Below are 17,880 nucleotides of genomic sequence, written 5' to 3'. Positions count from 1 at the left end.
TGTAAAGAATAAGTTACGTACCTTCTTTACGTACTTTGTGTTTGCCTGCGCTAATCCTGCAGGTGTACCATTGCTTACATGCCATCCGACGCAGCTACTACTTCATCAGGACTAACGTGACTCCTGTGGTGTAGGGCATGATCAGGGATCGACTTGACTTCATTAAATGACCAAAAAGAGAAAATCATTGACGGGGTAACCGATTAAACGGAATTTTGTCAGTAATGCAAATTGGCGACTTAGCTTTTGCCTCTGGAACTTGGCCCCGGTCACCTGCCGAGCGAGACTTGAGATGGAGGGTACCATGACCCCCAGCATATGTATGAGCACCTAGGTAATTATGTAGAGTCTCTGGGGAATACTAGGCAACAAAAGTTCGGTATGGAGGCAAAGCAGCGCAAATAACAGGATAGTGGACAGTAAGCGCTCATCTGATACTAGAGAACTATTGACCGCTCACGTCGTCTGTTCAGCTTCCAAGCTATGATTTGAAACCGAGGTGGCACGGCCTAGTTGTCTCGAGTCATGGTTGATGACATGATGGCGAAGAGGTCTAAGCTCCAGTTCAATCCTGAGGACACCGTATTGAGTCAACTATTCCCCAGGCATAGGAACGTTGGTGCTCTGATTCTCAGCTGATTGTTTGCCTCAGATGATGATCAATACTAAGTTAACATCGTCACGTTTCTCCTCTTCTGCCAACTAGAAGTAATACTGCCTCGTAGTCGAGTCCTGTTACTTATCCGGAAGAAGTAAGCCCTGAAGACTGTAAGGCTCCCTTGCTCAGCCGGATTGTCCACTCTTTAGGAAAGAATCGGCGGTGCGTTATGCTGGTGGACTAGATCGGATGTCCGTCCGGTCCCATCGACCTACCGTAAGGTACTTTCTACTAGGAAGCAATATCTACTCGTACTTTGCACTAGCCACAACCTCTCAGCACTGAATACATACATGCTTACATACAGCCATGAGACCATCGTCGCACAGAACCCGGAGATTATCACCTTTAAACAAACGGTTACCGATGTGCTTTCATTGCTTAGAGGATATTGTCGAGAAAGCTACCCATCTCTCCATCTTCCAGCACACTCCCTGGTGGAACGGGTACCGCACCATATCTAGCCAAGACACGGACTGCTCCGTAGTGAGTTACAGACATCCAAAGGGGCGGCGCCAACATTGGACAGAAGACAGAAAACGGTCACCGAGCACAGTAGACTAGGTATGGAGTTCTCTCAGAGACCCAGCTGTTTTGCGTCCATCAAGCTTGGCACTACTCCGAAATAGGGTTGGAAGGCCTCCCTTGCTTCGACGGTTTAATTTTGAGATGACATATCCCTCCTGGCCCTATAGCAGTACTTAGCCACAGCGTCAATGGAAAGTTTGGAGACCAAGTTGAAGGAGCAAAAAACCCTTGGCATGGACCATCCACTAGCTTTTCGACTTTGGTACGCTGATTCGTGGCGGATTCATCCATCCTTTCGCCCAGGGTGGTCTAAAAAAGGAGTGGTGGCAAATGCGATAGACTGTGTAGTGAATTACATGTCAAAAAGTCTAGTTTCCAGCTCCGCTGTTTCGCGTGAGAATGATACACTACCTAGGTCGGCCTCGCAAACTTCAATATGCAAGGTGGACACAGTTGACTTGTGACGGTTGACAAAGAAAGAGAAAATAACCTCATGTGTCGGGAGCGGCCCGAAACAACCATTCCTTGTTGACGTGTAGGATCATTTACGATCAATTATCAATAATAAGTAAAAGGTTGACTGTCCCAGCAACATGGATCAGTAGAACGACAGGCTCTCGGACCGTCTGGTTTCTTTGTTCTCAATGTTGCTGCTTCGACCCTCGTCGATTGGCCCAGCGGCGTCTGGTGGGTTACATAGGACGTGATTGGAGACAAAGGGACGCAAGACAAAGAAAGAAGAAACAGTGCGCTGGGATTTGACTGTCACCTGGCTAGTCTAATTGGTAAGCGGTTTCGTAGTCCGTACATTAATATTAGCACTAGGCCGATGCAAGACTCCCTGACACCTGTCACCTATAATTGCCGGAATAAGATTGCGTCGCGCGTCCTCCACTTCCCTGGTTATTACCGGAACGTGTCATCATCACGGCCGCCGGGCTAATGGACGATCTCCCGTTTCCCTCATATGGCATCCGCTTGTAAGTTGTAACAACTAACGACGAGTAGATACGACGGGGTCTGGTTGCCGTGATACAACAGGGATAAAATTCCAACTCGTCGCCGTGGAACGTACGTATCGTCCTGTCAGTCAGTTGTCGGCTACCGCTATGACAGATATCGCATTATCTAGTTCCCCATGGTTCACAGGAAGGTATCGCCGAGGACGATGGTCCTGCACCAGGACCACAGGATGGTTGAACAAGAATAAGAAAAGCCAAAGACGCTATCCTCTTTACCGCATAGAGAGCGCATAGAGACCGCCTGGAATGCCATTAAAATTGCGGAGTACTGTCGATCTATGCCTTTCCTATGGGATAACGACCACAATGGTCGTGCTACGAGGCACAACGCAAGGGCGACAGACTGCCATCCGCAACTCTCGCATAGCGAGGCAACGCCAAGTCGAGCCAGTCGAGGCCTCAGCTGGATTTCCCATTCTAAGGGGGGAGACCGAGGCAACCATGAGACGACCTGCGTGCCAAATCTTGGCCAACCAGGTCGCGTCCGGATACGCTTTTGTCCTTCCCGATTGGCACCAGAGCGCTGGAAGCGGATGTCACAAGTGCAACCGCCATATAATTGGCCATAGGCGGCGCTGCGTGGTGGATCGTAGTAGCGAAATCCTTGACACCAGCTTGAGAGGAGGCGAATCAAGTAGGAAGAGCTGCCTGAGGCTACACAGCATGCGATACACCCATGTTGCCCTGTATGACGCTGGTCCTACTTCCGAGTCGGACTGGCCGTTGCGAGTCGGGCCTGTTCGCCGGCTGCGACGGCTGCAGCCGCCACAGCTGCGGAATTACTGGATCCAGCACTGGCAACATTGCTTGCATGAGCTAGCAAGAATTTGCAACAGGTGAGCGTGTACTTGCACGCACGCGTCCAGGTCTCGTCGTTTTGGTTGAAACCAAGTTTGATGCTCGCATCGCCGATTTTGTCCCGTTTGATCTCGTACGGCAGTTTCAACCCTGCTACGGCAGCATTACCGTGACCTCGACGAGTTGACGAGACAGGTGCTGGCGTCGTCTCCACAAATTCTCCCAGCTGACGTAAACATTCCAGGAAAGCGACCATACCTGCATCAAACCGGCGGTGAAGCCAAGGGAGATTGAGTGGGAGATCTCCAGAAGAGAAGAGATCGAGGGTGGTGATCTTTGGCGCCGGAGAGGTCTCTGCGCTACCCCCACCGAGCGTGGACTGAACTGGCGACGTTCGTGGATATTCGATCTTCTCAATCCGTGACGTGGATCCCATTGGCTTCAGTCGATACCCCTGAAACTGGAATCCAAGTTTCTCGGCGATAGTAGCCAACAGTAGTGTCGTCTGACCCCAAGCTGCGTTGATTTCAGGCCACTCCACGGACGGATTGGTCAGTCGGCCCAGTCGCAGCCCGTTGATGGTCCCAAAGTAGCCGTCGTGCCCAATACAGAAGGCATCATTGTAAACGTTAGTGCGTTGTAGTCGTTCCAGCTGGCGTGAATCATGATCGTACCGCATATTCAGGGCATCGCGTTCGTTTTGAAATTCGGAAAGAGTCAAAGCAAATGCATTCCGGTCTCGCCAGAACTTCTCCTCCTCGAGGTCCAGCTGTCGCGACTCTTCCTCCAGAGCTGCGATTTCTTCGTCCAGGGCGGCCTTTTCCTTCTCCAATGCGACAAGCTCCTCAAATGCCGCCTCTTCAGCCGCGAGAGTCTCCTTGAGCGACTTTTCAGCCGCCTCAATTTCCTCCGCGGTGGGTGCTGAAGAGTTCAAGTCCCTTAGAAATGATATGTAAGCGTCCCTCTCCTTGGTGGCAGACACAAGCCGTTTTTGTAGCCCGTCCACGAGCATCTCCGTGCACTCAACACAAATCGGATGGTCTATATCGGAGCGAGCTGATATGATTTCAAACAGCCGATTTGTTCTCTCTACTTGATCCGAGAAAGACCCATCCTCTGTCTCTCGTTCGTTATTCGGGGCGCCAGACGGCCGTTTGTTCGCCCACGACTGCCCTTCTCCATTGTTGCTCGAGCTGGTGTGGGGTGGGCCGACCTGCGACTCCGTGAGCATCACAAACGACATATTGCCGCTGTCTCCTCGGCCCAGCCTTGGAAGGTTGCTTTGGCCGCTGCCTGTAGGCCGAGGTGCTGGGATCGATCTTCTGTATACTGGCGACGTAGCATGGCTGGAGGCTCGATCATAGAGCTCTCGTCTTTCGGGCGGATAGGAAGGTAGTGTAGAGGATGCGGTGTTATTTTCTGGAAGAGTTCTGCCTGTTGAGCCTATTCATCAATGGAAAGGACAAGAGTTAGCCAGCGCGTACGATTCGTCCATAGGGAATGCAGCTGGAGCTTTACCGACGAGTAAGTCGAAGGCCGCTGGATTGAGCGCCTCAAGGGATCCATCCAGCTTCAGCGGCGTCCGACATTTCTGGCAATACATGTTCGTAAAGTGTTGAAGATGTCGATCCATGCATTATGCGCGAGAGAAGAACCCGTCAGGTATGGATAAGATGGGTGTTGTTCTCACTAGACGGAAATGCGCATGTAGAGACATGCACGGTGTTCCGCAGGGAGACGTCATGCGGCAGCCCGTGCCCGACGTCGCGCGTTTTTGTCCGCTGTCCGAGCTGTGGAGGGAGCAGATTCAGGGCCTGACTTCGCACACTTTTGAAGAACAATTCACTCTATAGAGAAAATATGGCTAAAACAATAGGGTCTGGCTCATGAGTGGGATTGCCATTTACCTTGTTCTCTCAGTCATCCATATTATGTGAATCATATTCGACGTGTGTTTACTGCCAGTCAGATGGGAATAACACATGTATGCCTACAATACTGCAACACAACTTTATGATCTCGACCTTTGATGGACGCTCTCAACATATACGCTTCAATGACTCCCGTGACTGTTCCAAGATCTCTCGAAATTCCCCCAGCCCGAACCGTATCTCGAGAAACTCGAATACAGTTCTTTCACCTTCAGTGTCTGCCTATGCCTACGAAGTCTACAGCTCACTTGACCCTCAATCATCATGGAACGACCTCAGAAAAGACTCCGCTTATCCTTGGGTTGTCACGGCGAAGACTCGGACGATATAGACCTGCAGGAAGCCAGAGCCCAAAATGACTTACGCCTCAAATCGATCTTTGAACGCATCTTCGAAAAATACGGAAAAGATTTCACGGATATTGGGGATGAAATCGATTTACAGACAGGGAATATTGTGGTCAATAATGGTCACTTACAGAGAATGTCCGGCGAAGATGATACTGGGGAAAAGGACGACGAGGACGGGTGGTTGTTCGAGGAAGACCTACCCACGTCTGCGGTTCAGATCTCTGAAGCTACGCTGGCGGGATCTGTACATGACTCGGGCATAGAGGCAGAGACTGGCGGTGACGATGCGAAAGATGGAGAGCAGCTACAGCGCTCGCTTACATCGCTGCATACGCTCCCAGCGCTGCGGTTAGATCGGGCATATGAAAAGCAGCCACCTGAAACAGTCGAGCCGGATTCGGATGACGATTCAAAAAGTGTGGATTCTTTGTTGGACTGTGCATTGATCGTCCCCAATGAGTCAGATGAACCTGATAGTCAAGCCCCGTCGCTTGAAAGTGAGGCTTTTCCCGCAAAAGCAAATACTACGGCTGACATCCCCGTCCAATCCCGACAGATGCGTGGAGACAAAGCCGATGAGCCATTGGAGTCTATCTGGCGCGTTCCTGAGATTAAAGGCGAGTTCTCGACGCCTATTTTCTACAGATCACGCCCCAAGCTTCCTTTGACTGCTGTCCGATCTGCATCTCCTCCAAGAGCGGGATCTCTGTGGGCACTTCCTGGAAAATCAAGGCGCAACACAGCCGCCAAAAAGGGAAAAAGCAGAAAGAGACTTGAAGTCAGCCAACAAAATCACAAGCATCAATCAAGCCCCGTCTTGCATGACTGGTCCTTTGCAGAAACCCCTGATGGAAGCGAATCGGACGATCCTCTGCAGGAAGACTATCAACCATCGCCAACACCGAAAACCCTCATTCATATCAGGGGCAAAAATCAGGTCCAAATCACTCCGAGTCGCACAAAGGATGAGCGCAGACCGCTTACCCCTCAGCTGGATCCTGGTTGCCAACCCACCACGAATGCTCTTCATGGAGCAACAGAGCCCAAAATCGCCAACGGCGCAACTTCACAATTACAGCCTCAAACCATTGAAAAACATGCAGACCAGTGTCTTTCTGTAGATACACCTATTTCCGCAGCCGTGCAACACGCAGACCCGGTCATAGCGCAGGCATCCACTCCTACTAGAGCCAAAAGGACACTGATGACGCCAGACGAGGCGAAGCTGATCATCCGCATGAGGCAGATTGAAGGAAAGAAATGGAAGGAAGTCCAAGAACATTTTCCGCAGCGAAAATTAGTTTCACTCATCCAGTGGAACCAGACGCATTGGACTGAACGGCATGACAAACCGCCTCGACTCTCCAGACCTTGGTCGAAGGAGGAGGTGGACAAATTGCAGACTTTCAAGGACCAACAAGGATTAACTTGGCCCCATATTCGTGCCGGCCTTCCCGGTCGTTCACACGCGGAAGTAGAGTTCGCACTGTTGAGACTCTGGGCTGAGTTGGATGACGGTTCAAAGTACGAATTTTCAGAGCTCGTGAGCGAAGCGAAGCTGACAGGCGACGGAGTCCAAATCCCGGTGCAGTCGACTCTCGACCGTGTCTCTCTGGCTAAGCCTAGAGAGCCTCGGGAACAAGACGATCGCGAGACGGAGAGGGAGAGCGTGTGAGACGTGCTCCCAGAAGTTCGATTGCGGCACGCGATGACTGCAACCCCTGCACTTTCTCTAACGAGAATCCAAGAATTGCCGTGATTTGTACACGAACCGTTACTCGTCGTCTTTGGCGTTCAGAACGTCCTCGAGCTTGGTATCTACCGCACCGCCGACATCTCCAGCCTTGGCCCAGAATCGAGATAGGTGCCTTGAGCCAGAGTCAGACAGGACTGTGACAATCCTATGGCCAGGACCAAGCTTCATCGCTGTTTTGACTGCCGCAAAACCTGTATCATAGTGATTAGCAACGTAGCAGACTAGGTACCAAGAATATACCCACAATTGACAGCACTGCTACTTCCAACGAAGATACCATCCTTTTCGACTAACCATCTAGCCATGGCCAACGCCTGCGCATCCGTCACTCGCACAGCATCGTCGACGAGCTCCTTTCCTGCTTCGAAGTTGGCAGTGACGCGGTTAACCCCAATGCCTTCGACAATCGTGTCAACCTGTCTTCGCCTCCTCGTGCCTTCTCTCTCCTTAAGGTCAAACATGACGCCGAACCGTACTCGATTGTAGAGTCCACTTCCCTGAGGATCGGCCAGCACTACACTCAAATTTGGAATCCGAGGCTTCAAGAAGAGGGCGACACCAGAAATTGTACCCCCAGTACCAGCGCCGGCGACGAACGCGTCGAGTTTACCGTTGCACTGGGCATAAATCTCCGGCCCCGTACCGTTGTAATGAGCTCTCCAGTTAGCTTCGTTTTCGAACTGGTCTGCGAAGAAGCCTGTTCCACCCGAGGGAGACAGTGTCTGAGCTTCAGCGAGAGCGCGCGCGCGATTGACAAAATTGTCCTTTTCAACTATCGGTGCTGGAGGTACACGATCTACTATTGCGCCCAATTTCAGGAGCAGGTTGGACTTTTCGATTGCCTGATCAGATGGCATGCAGCTATTGAGCGTCAGTTGCCGTATGAACAGTTCAAGTAAGCGCACGAGTCGATACTCACATGTGAGCGAGGTAGCCCTTTGCTCTGGCGAGCGTGGCCAGTGAAATGCCGGTCGAACCGGACGTGCCCTCGTAGATGGTATCTCCGGAGTGAGGTTTCAAGATACCTTTTTGCTCGGCCTTTGCAGGTTAATAATTGACATAAGAAGGGATCGAGGCACGTATCACATACAATCTCAATCATGCTTAGAGCTACTCGGTCCTTGGAGCTCTGACCTGCTCCGTTTAGGAACTACAACAGCATTAGAGATTGGATTTCTCTCAAAAGTAAACGATAGACAAAATAACCATACCTCTGCTTTCCCAAGAATCTCGCATCCAGTCGCATCTGACAAGGATTTGATGCGTAACAGAGGAGTATTCCCAATACAGCCTTCAATGCCGTCAACAATTGCAGGGGGTCCCGATCTGGCCGTCAACGAGTCTGCGGTGCTACCCTGCAGGCTGGTTGTCGACTGAGCGCGAGTTCCTCGGAGGCGATGCTTCAACTCCGGATACAGAAGCTCAGTAAATCCCACCGCGAGAAGGATTCCAGCCACAAAGGCGGTTCCTATACAGACCCTAGAATGATCACTCATACTGAGAAAGTATGCTCTGTGGTCGGTCAATCTATGCAAAGCACGCCCAAAATCAAAGAAGCGACTATATAGATAGATCACGTTTGAGCAAGTGAGGTCAGTGTAGGAAGTCGGAGAAAAAGCTCGGGCCGCTTGAGGAACTCCTCCGCCAGCCTCCATCCTTCATCCATCATTATCGTCATTTCTGTCAATTGCGTACTACAATATTGATTTGTATCTCCTGAAAACCCCCGCTGTTCCGTCGTCCTATGGACAGCCCGATCCTCAGTCAGCTGTTTCGACAGCTGTTCCGACATCCTGCGTGTCAATCATTTAGAACATCGTCACCAATAACCCGCAGAGCAAATTGCGTCCGGTTGCAGGCGCCGGTTCGTCAACAGTATCGTCCTTTTCTCACGCGACGTTCACCAGCCAAGCGCAGGAGTACCGATGATGGAATGCATTGGCTCAAACGGGGGGATTATCCCAGGGATATTGAGGAGGAATTGAAGACATATCCGCTTGTCACGGCGAAAGATCTGCGGAACCGTCGCGAGCGCCCGCGACAAGTGAAGATGTTGACGAGAGAATTTATTGACGGTACGTGGTTTTTGCTTGCTCTGCAGGCATATCTGTCAATGTCGAATGTACTTGGAATGCTGACTAGATCTGCTGTTTATATAGATAGTTTGTATAACCCTCATTACGGCTATTTCTCGAAACACGCGACCATCTTCAGCCCGGGGGAGCCCTTTGATTTCAATAACATCGAAGACGGGCCGGCATTCCATCGCATGCTTGGAGAGCGGTATACAGAATTCGAAGATAAATTAGATGCGACACAGCCGGACGTGGCCCGTCAATTGTGGCACACTCCCACCGAACTGTTCCGCCCTTATTACGGGGAGACTGTCGCTCGATACCTGGTGTCAAACTATAAACTGACATTGTACCCCTATCATGACCTGATCATATACGAGATGGGAGCTGGAAACGGTACAATGATGATCAACATTCTGGATTTCATCCGAGATACAGATTACGAAGTATACCAGCGAACCAAGTTCAAGATCATTGAGATCTCGCCCTCGCTCGCGAGCCTGCAGATGAAGAATCTGACCGATTCGGTGAATGCAGCTGGGCATATGGACCATGTTGAAATCATCAACCGATCCATTTTTGACTGGGATACCTATGTACATTCGCCTTGCTTCTTTCTCGCGTTGGAGGTGTTTGATAATTTCTCTCACGATGCGATCCGATATGACTGCAAGACGGAACTACCCCAACAAGGTGGCGTACTGATTGATGCGGACGGCGAATTCCACGAATATTACAATGCGCAACTCGACCCTGTGGCATCTCGGTTCTTGCGTGTCAGACAAGCTGCGGCGCGTCGGCCGTTCCCGAGCCCTCTGGGCCCCAAAGCTATGCGCCAATTGCGCAGTTCCTTACCTTTGCAGAGCGCTTATACCCTTCCAGAGTACATTCCCACTCGACTCATGCAGTTCTTTGACATCTTGGATAGTTACTTTCCTGCACATCGGCTGGTCGCGAGTGACTTTAGTAGCCTTCCGGATGCTGTTCCAGGTATCAATGCGCCAGTGGTGCAGACACGTTACAAGAGACGGACAGTGCCAGTGTCTACCCCCTTTGTAAGTCCTTTTATTTCTGAGGGTACGGACGCATTCTAATCGTGCGATGACAGGTTCATCAAGGCTACTTCGATATATTCTTCCCCACCGACTTCAACGTCATCGAGGATCTCTATCGCGCCATTACCGGGAAATTGACACAGGTGATGAGTCACGAGGACTTTGTCCGTCGCTGGGCGTATATAGAAGACACGGAGACGAGGAGCGGCGAGAATCCGCTGCTGACCTGGTATAAGAATGCTAGCATGCTGATGACGGTTTAGACGAATGTATCAGTACTGTAAATGATATTAAATGATATTGAATCATAAGCATATCATGAAACCATTGCTCCAGTACCAGTTCTTTTGATTCAGAGATTAACGACGTCGATCGCGTATCCCGAAGAGGTCTTGCGATCCGACTGGACGAGCTTGTACAGACTCGGCCCAAGATAAGCCTTCTCATCCGCCCTGCTCTGGGTATTCGGCAATTCAACCTTCTGCCCCTCTTTGTCCCCCGCAAGCTCTCAGATATCACCTAGATCTGAGATACAGCTTTCCGTCTGGATTGGACAGAATATCCTCGGTGCAGGGGACAAGGTTACACTGCCTGTATATCTTTCATCGAATAGGATCAACCATCATGCAGCTACCCCATTATCCGCAACCAAGGGTGTCTATGTACAGCAGTCCCGTCAACTTTCCATATCTGCAACACCTCGATCCATTACCTCTAACTACACAAACTGATGAACATTATGACAATCTCACCAATGCCTCATTGGAAATCAGCTGTGCATCAGAAACGCACGGCCCAACTTAACGCCATCCCTCCCTCCTGGCGTCTCCCTTCCACAATCCTCACTCCTCCCCTCCCCAACACACTCGAAACCATCCGAACGTGCGGCCTCCTTTCTGCGGAGGAGCTTGAATGGACCGAGACTGACGATGTGACAAACCTGCTTTCCCTCCTGACTTCAAGAAAGGTGAGTTCCGTGCAGTTGACCACGGCATTCTGCAAGCGGGCGGCAATCGCGCAGCAGATGACCAAGTGTCTGACGGAGATCTTTTTCGACCGGGCGTTGGCGCGAGCGAAGGAGCTGGATGATCAGTATGAGAAGACTGGTATCCTGACAGGACCTCTGCACGGATTACCAGTTTCCATCAAGGATCGGTTTGATGTGGAGGGGATGGATACTACGGTTGGTATGTTATTGCTGCTTGTGTGGGACGTGGTTCTTAAGATTGATGGAAGTGCGAACAGGGTGGGTTGGCTTGATTGGCAAGCCAGCGCAGAGGTCCAGTTCTATCGCCAGATTGCTTGAATCCATGGGCGCAGTGCTCTACGTCAAGACGAATATACCACAGTCTCTGATGGTATGCATGGTGTCTCAGTCTGTCTACTCCCGCTGACAAGACTCAGATGTCTGACTCGTACAACCATGTCTTCGGTCAGTCCATCAACGCATTTAACCACGAGCTCATCTCCGGTGGCAGCTCCGGAGGCGAAGGCGCCCTGATCGGTGCGCGAGGCAGTATTCTAGGTATCGGGACGGATATCGGGGGCTCGATCCGCATTCCGGCTGCCTTGCAGGGTCTCTACTCTATCTGTCCGACGACAGGCCGTGTCCCGTGGGACTGTTCTTTGTGAGACTTATCAAAGTCGTGCGTTCTGGAAAAAAGAAGGGCTGACTGACGCGCCTTACAGTATGCATCAGCACTACCTCGTTCCCCCAGTCGCAGGGCCCATGGCTCGAAGCATGGCGACCATTGAGTACTTTATGCAGTCACTTCTCGATTCGAGCCCCTGGGACATGGACCCAGGTTGCATACCCATTCCCTGGAGGAAGGAGTTAGCGGCCTTACCTGACCGCAAGCTCAAGTTGGGAGTCGTCTTCGACGACGGGGTGGTCAAGCCACAGCCGCCTATAACTCGGGCTCTACGCGAAGTAGTAACGAAGCTTGCAGCAGCTGGCCATGAAGGTATTTTCTGAGCTGGTGTCAAAGGAGAAGCTCAGGCTAAATCCTCGTAACAGTCATCGAATGGAGCACTGCTCTCCACACACCAGGGACAAATCTTTGGAAGAAAGCCATCCTAGCAGACGGGGGCTCGCACTGCAAACACCTGTGCGACATTGTCGATGAGCCATTGATCGAGGGAATGCTAGTCGGGACTGCAACGGATGAACTTTCCATTCTGGAACGGGAAAAGGTAGCTTATAGACACTACTCAGGACCATCAAATTCCACAAGCTGACGCTCTACAGCTCGAAGAAGAAAAGTGGCTCTTCCAAGAACGTTTTCTAAAGCAGTGGAAAGACAGCGGGATCGATGCGCTCCTCATGCCCGTCACGCCATGGGTCGGATTCAAGCCAAAGACATGGGTGAGATCAAATCAATGGCTGGGCTATACATCCCTCTGGAACCTTTTGAACTACGCGGCTGTGACGATGCCTGTGACGAGCGCAGATCCGGTTTTGGATCAGCCTGGTCAAGATTGGCTGGCTCACACTCCTCGGAACCAGTCGGATGAGTTTAATCATAGCCAATGTAAGTGATTCTATTATATGTCTAAGACTTGCTATGCTAATACATTATCTTAGATGATATTAATCTAGTTAAGAATATGCCAGTCTGCATACAGATTATAGGAGGGCGATTTGGGGAGGAAAAGGCTGTTGCTGTCGGGAAAGTGGTTGATCAGCTTTTACATTCGTGACGGAAGTGTCATGAGCAATATTATTCAGGGCTAACATCTTAATTTGTCAACTACATTTACTATTGTTAGACTATGAAGAAAGATTACAGTATCGAATCGAGATAAGAGTCATCACAATTTCGCCTGTCCTTCATGGGCATTCCCCTGCCAGGCAAACTCTATCTTCTTCCCAATGCCCGGTTCCACAATGATATTGACGACCGTGACCGTATCACTTAGGAATCCCTCCCGCGTAGCGGTCTCCAGCTCCTCTTCAGAGCGGACAAAGTATCCCTTCCCGCCACACATGGGACCGAAATGTTCGTAGCGAGTCTCGTAAAGGAGACTAGTCGACCGCAGGCCCTTTTTGCCGTCATCCCGAGCGTCAGATTTGGTGTCGTTGGCCGATGTCTGAGCCTGTAGCTCTTTCCATGAGCTCTCAGAAGCAGTGTCGCCGTGGTATATGCCCGAGTTGTTCACCACGAAGATAAGAGCGGGGATTCTGTAGCGAGCCATAGTCTCGATTTCCATCGCGCTGAAGCCAAACGCACTGTCACCTTCAAGCGCCACGATCTTCTTCGGTTTGCCCGTGGATGCTGGAGAGGCGTTGTACGCCTCGTGAGCGGCAATGATATATCCCATTCCCACGCCCATCGTAGCATATGTCCCAGCGTCCAGACGCTGACGGGGATGGTTGAGCGGAAAGACCGAACGGGAAATGTCCATAGTGTTAGCGCCTTCGGACACATACACGACGTTCCCGTCTTCAAACGGCGCCAGGGAATTCAGCGTCGTCTTGATAATCTGGAAGGCCCGCTGATACGTCAAGGGGGAGTTCTTCGGCGTAGGGGTGAACGCAGCCTTTTGCGCCTTGGCCTCATTCTTCTTCGCCGACTCCGCCAACAACGACAAGAACTGGCTTGGGACAGCCGAAGAGGCATACCGCCAGTTCGAAAGCGAAACCAGCAGCTGCTCAACCACCAGATCGATATCGCCGACGATCCCCAGCTCCGCAGAGCCCGCATTGCGACCGATCTCCTCGGCGCAGACATCAACCTGGATGATCTTCGCCCGGGGAGACCACTTAGGCGGCTCGCCAAAATGCAGAATCCAGTTCAGCCGCGCCCCAAGCACCAGCACCACGTCCGCGTGCTTCAGCGCCGTGCTCCGCGCGCTCGACACATTGAGAGGATGCGAGTCCGGCACTACACCTTTCCCCATCGGGGTTGGGAGAAACGGAATCTGCGTCTGCTCGACTAGCTTCCGGATCTTGCCCTCAGCCCTTGCATACGCTGCCCCCTTGCCGATAATCAGTAACGGCGCACGAGCCGCCTTGAGCGATTGCGCCGCCTTAAGGATCATTGCGTGGTCCCCGCTCGCCTTGGGAGGCGGCGGGACGAGGATATCCTCGGGCTCCGGCAAGCGGAAACCAGGCGCTGATTTGTCCTGGATCAGATCGGCGGGCAGGTCGACGAATGTCGGTCCAGGACGCCCGTACCAGCATGTGCGGTATGCGTTTTTCACGGCGCCGGCGACGAAATCGAGAGACGGCGGTCGCACCGCGAACTTGGTGTGTGGCGTGAGGAACGAGATGGCGTCCATCTCCTGGAAGGCGCCCTTTGTGACGCCTGAGGTCTCCGCCGATCCGGCGAGTACAAGAAGGGGGAAGTTATTCGCGGAAGCATTGCCAATCTGTGCGTTACAGGAGAAATTGTCAGTCCCAGCTTGATGATTTGGTTTGGACTGGACCCCGCTCACTTACCCCAGCCAAGGCATGGAGGACTCCTGGTCCTCCAACGACAAGACAAACACCAGGTCGTCCTGTCAGATACCCATAAACGCTCGCTGCATAGCTGCATGCCTGCTCATTGCGGAAAGCAATGAAGCGAATCCCCAAATTGATGGCCTCCTCGCCGATGTCAACCACAGGAAGGCCCACTATCCCAAATATCACAGTGACGCCTAGATCGCGCAGCGTCCGGGCAATCAGTTGAGCACCAGTAACGACAGCCATCCTGGTGCGTCAGATACAGGGATTCAATCCAATTTGATCTATTAGCTATCAGATCATTGATGTATTAAGTATCAGTTCATTGATGTGTTAAGTATCAGTTCATTGATAGAAGCCCATCTCTGCGAAGTTGAAGCTCCGGAGAATGGCGATGGATGAGGAGATGCATGAGGAGATGCTCTGCGGCACTTCCGAGGTTACAAATGACGCAAGCCCGGGATGATTCCCGAGAAGTMAAGCCGTTTCATTTATCGAGAGCAACATCTAAACATCTGTATCTTCTTGGGCTTTAAAATATAGAAAATAATAATAGATGGTTTATCATCAGCGATCATTTAGTCAATCAGCGACGGTAGACAGCGCAGCGAGACATACTAATACTGCTGGAAAAGAGATGGATATCAGCTTACGGAGTATACTAAGAATATACCTTCTATTGCTCGATAGGGATTTCTCAGGGTACGAATCAAAATCGCTGCATGTTGACCTTGAGGGTACGAAGTAAAGACACATGGTATCCAACACATCAACTGAGACACGAAATACAAATGCCCGATTATGCTAAATCTTGCCCGTCCGTTCTATAAGACAGAAAGCGCAGGAGGCATCATCCCTAGAAATCGAATTCTTTCCTGAACACATTCACATCCATCCCTGCCACTACCATATCCGCCAGATCCCGACGACCCATCTGGCTGAATACACGCCGCAGCGTATCGTACAGGTTGGTGCTTTGGTTCTGGCTGATATGGAGCATCCGCTCAAGTTGTTCGTCATCAATACCGCCCTCACCACCGCCAACGATCTCGCGAGCTCGCTCCCGGCCTTCCTGTTCGACGACACGGTGCATAGACAAAGCACCTAGAAGGTGCTGTGCGGCCTCGGGATAGCAACCAATGTTGATACAGGATACGCCAAGGTTGTACCGGGCACGGACAAAGTTGGGGTTGATTGTAAGAGCTTGCTCGTATGCCTGAATGGCCTCCTCGGAACGACCGGAGTTGGCAAGTGTAGCTCCGAGACGGTTCCAGAGAAGGTGAAGCTGCTCCTTCTGATTCACAGTGCCCGACTCAGTAGATGCCAGCGCGGCGGAGAAGCAGTCGACAGCCTTGTCGTATTCCTCTGCACAGTAGAAGAGAACACCCAACCCGACTTGAACGTCTGGATCCATTTGCTCTCCAGAAGGTGAAAGCTGGGCGGCGTTAATGAACAGGTCGGTGACCCGTTCATGTAGAATCTGGCGATCTGTGAAGCCCAAGTCTGCGTCGGATGACAGATCCTTAGGATCGATGATCTGAGGATACTTGACAGAAAGCCAACGCTCCAGGGTACGGTACGCTGTCGAGTCATAACCTTCGTTTGTATACGAAACAGCCAACCCCATGAGTGCGTCCAAATTGTTGGGATCGACCTTGAGCGCCTGTTCCAGGGCACGAATAGCAGGAAGCTCCTTCTCATTTTGCGCCTGTGCGGATCCCAGCATTGTCCAGGCTTGAACGTGCTGAGGGTCCTTCTGAACGGCCGCCTCGAACGCCAACGCGGCCAAGGAAAGATTGCCGCCTTCGCGCATGATGTTGACGCCTTCTTCGAAGGGATTGGCCACATTCCGGAACACGTTTTCCTCTTCGAACATGTAATCGCCCAACTGAGGATCTCGGAAACGCGTGTGGAGATTGTCAAAGCCGTCCCACTCACCAAGGTCTCCCATGTGCATGCTGTCGTTAATATCGAAAGAGGCATCTTCCTCCGCCAGTTTCCTGCTTGCCGCCGATTCAGCTTGGACTCTTTGCCATACGCTCTCAAAAGCACCGTAATCTTGAGCATTACCGGTGTCAGTAGTGGGGACTGACCTATCGAGATCATTCAGCTCCGCCTCCATAGCCGCGTTGGCCTCATCGTCCAGGGTCTGGTTGCCCGCCGTCTCCATCTCGGCAAACTGTGCCTCCCAGTTCTCATCATCGAGCTCGACCATGCGGCCTTTGCCCTTGTCCTGAGTAGCGGCCTCCGCTGGCTGTTGTTGCATGCCCATGGGTGTATATGATGGACGCATCATGCCCATTCCTCCCATACCCATGTACCCCATGCCCATTGGACGCTGATAACCTGCCATCATCGGCGACGCGGACGTGGCTGGACTTGACGTTTGTGGCAGGCCGACCCGACTCTGTTGTTGGAAGCGAGCAAACTCTGCAGGTGTGAATGCGGACCCGTTGTTCATTAGAGGTCCTGTAGGGCCGGCAAAGGCAGCCTCCATCCGGGCGTGTTCGCCAGTATCAAACTCAGCAGCCCACCCGGGAGACCCCGTCCTCGGCGGAGTGGTCTGGAAGTGATCTAGCTCGCGCCTTAATTGTTCCATCGCAAATGGTTGCGGCGCTGACCCCGGAATCTGGCCTGGTTGTTGTGCGGCGAACTCGTCCATCATCTACTTAGATTACCAATCCATTGTTAGCTAGAATAACTAGCTGCGGCTTCAAAGAGAGTGATATTTTCATACCTGATCTTGACCACCCATCATACTCCTCGACCGCATACTCTCTTGCATGCCCCCGGGACCCCTGCCAACAAGGCGGTCCCTTTGGAGTGACTTGTCGTCCTGCACATGCTTGGTGAACTGTGTGAGCGGGTTTCCCGCGGTAGAGCACTCAGCGCCACCAAGGAACGACATGATGATAAATTCACAAGGAACCCGTCTGAAAAAATAACATCAATAGTTAAGAAGGATTTGAATAACCAACGATCAGCTTCAATAGACCGTAGGATAAAAGGGAGGAGGAGGAGGATGGAGAAGTAGATGGCAACGGCATCTCCGCCAAAAACGTGGGGTTTGAAACCGATCGGAGAGTTGCTGATGCCGAGGTCCGCCGATAAGTCACGTGCTTTGATATCAGGACGCTCCTGTCCATTATTTCCTGTCTAGTTATTATAGTATGGTACTCCAAGCCGTTTTATCAGGTGTAGACGGTTATTCAGATGTTTCTCAAATTGAGAGATACCAAAGCTCTATGGTGTATAGAACA

General features: G+C 51.6%; 7 protein-coding genes across 7 annotated transcripts; 3 read left to right on the top strand and 4 right to left on the bottom strand.

Annotated features, from left to right (window-relative positions):
- Positions 1 to 2,908: 2,908 nt before the first annotated feature.
- Positions 2,909 to 4,609, bottom strand: Asppvi_009631 (beclin 1; the record flags this gene model as incomplete). The annotated part of the gene is made up of 2 exons (XM_043305481.1): positions 2,909 to 4,449; positions 4,525 to 4,609. 2 exons carry the CDS (start codon positions 4,607 to 4,609, stop codon positions 2,909 to 2,911), a joined length of 1,626 nt encoding a protein of 541 aa, XP_043161416.1.
- A 592-nt stretch (positions 4,610 to 5,201) lies between these two features.
- On the top strand, positions 5,202 to 6,962 carry Asppvi_009630 (Myb-like DNA-binding domain protein; the record flags this gene model as incomplete). The annotated part of the gene is made up of 1 exon (XM_043305480.1): positions 5,202 to 6,962. The coding sequence occupies one exon, from the start codon at positions 5,202 to 5,204 to the stop codon at positions 6,960 to 6,962; it is 1,761 nt and encodes a 586-aa protein (XP_043161415.1).
- A 99-nt stretch (positions 6,963 to 7,061) lies between these two features.
- Asppvi_009629 (putative cysteine synthase) lies at positions 7,062 to 8,539 on the bottom strand (the record flags this gene model as incomplete). Its single annotated transcript, XM_043305479.1, has 5 exons — positions 7,062 to 7,234; positions 7,288 to 7,904; positions 7,963 to 8,081; positions 8,134 to 8,193; positions 8,255 to 8,539. 5 exons carry the CDS (start codon positions 8,537 to 8,539, stop codon positions 7,062 to 7,064), a joined length of 1,254 nt encoding a protein of 417 aa, XP_043161414.1.
- A 437-nt stretch (positions 8,540 to 8,976) lies between these two features.
- On the top strand, positions 8,977 to 10,436 carry Asppvi_009628 (class I SAM-dependent methyltransferase; the record flags this gene model as incomplete). Its single annotated transcript, XM_043305478.1, has 3 exons — positions 8,977 to 9,118; positions 9,203 to 10,173; positions 10,227 to 10,436. 3 exons carry the CDS (start codon positions 8,977 to 8,979, stop codon positions 10,434 to 10,436), a joined length of 1,323 nt encoding a protein of 440 aa, XP_043161413.1.
- Positions 10,437 to 10,912: 476 nt separating this feature from the next.
- Asppvi_009627 (putative acetamidase) lies at positions 10,913 to 12,873 on the top strand (the record flags this gene model as incomplete). Its single annotated transcript, XM_043305477.1, has 7 exons — positions 10,913 to 11,360; positions 11,419 to 11,531; positions 11,578 to 11,801; positions 11,863 to 12,137; positions 12,191 to 12,366; positions 12,422 to 12,704; positions 12,758 to 12,873. 7 exons carry the CDS (start codon positions 10,913 to 10,915, stop codon positions 12,871 to 12,873), a joined length of 1,635 nt encoding a protein of 544 aa, XP_043161412.1.
- A 111-nt stretch (positions 12,874 to 12,984) lies between these two features.
- Asppvi_009626 (indolepyruvate decarboxylase family protein) lies at positions 12,985 to 14,866 on the bottom strand (the record flags this gene model as incomplete). The annotated part of the gene is made up of 2 exons (XM_043305476.1): positions 12,985 to 14,544; positions 14,615 to 14,866. The coding sequence occupies 2 exons, from the start codon at positions 14,864 to 14,866 to the stop codon at positions 12,985 to 12,987; spliced, it is 1,812 nt and encodes a 603-aa protein (XP_043161411.1).
- Positions 14,867 to 15,476: 610 nt separating this feature from the next.
- Positions 15,477 to 17,528, bottom strand: Asppvi_009625 (tetratricopeptide repeat protein; the record flags this gene model as incomplete). The annotated part of the gene is made up of 2 exons (XM_043305475.1): positions 15,477 to 17,285; positions 17,358 to 17,528. The coding sequence occupies 2 exons, from the start codon at positions 17,526 to 17,528 to the stop codon at positions 15,477 to 15,479; spliced, it is 1,980 nt and encodes a 659-aa protein (XP_043161410.1).
- Between the last annotated feature and the right edge of the window lie 352 nt (positions 17,529 to 17,880).

The sequence above is a fragment of the Aspergillus pseudoviridinutans genome (genome assembly GCF_018340605.1).
Source record: "Aspergillus pseudoviridinutans IFM 55266 DNA, scaffold_7, whole genome shotgun sequence".
Taxonomy (NCBI): Eukaryota; Fungi; Ascomycota; class Eurotiomycetes; order Eurotiales; family Aspergillaceae; genus Aspergillus; species Aspergillus pseudoviridinutans.
The sequence above is the reverse complement of the archived record's forward strand: the minus strand, read 5'-3'. Positions and strand labels throughout refer to the sequence as shown.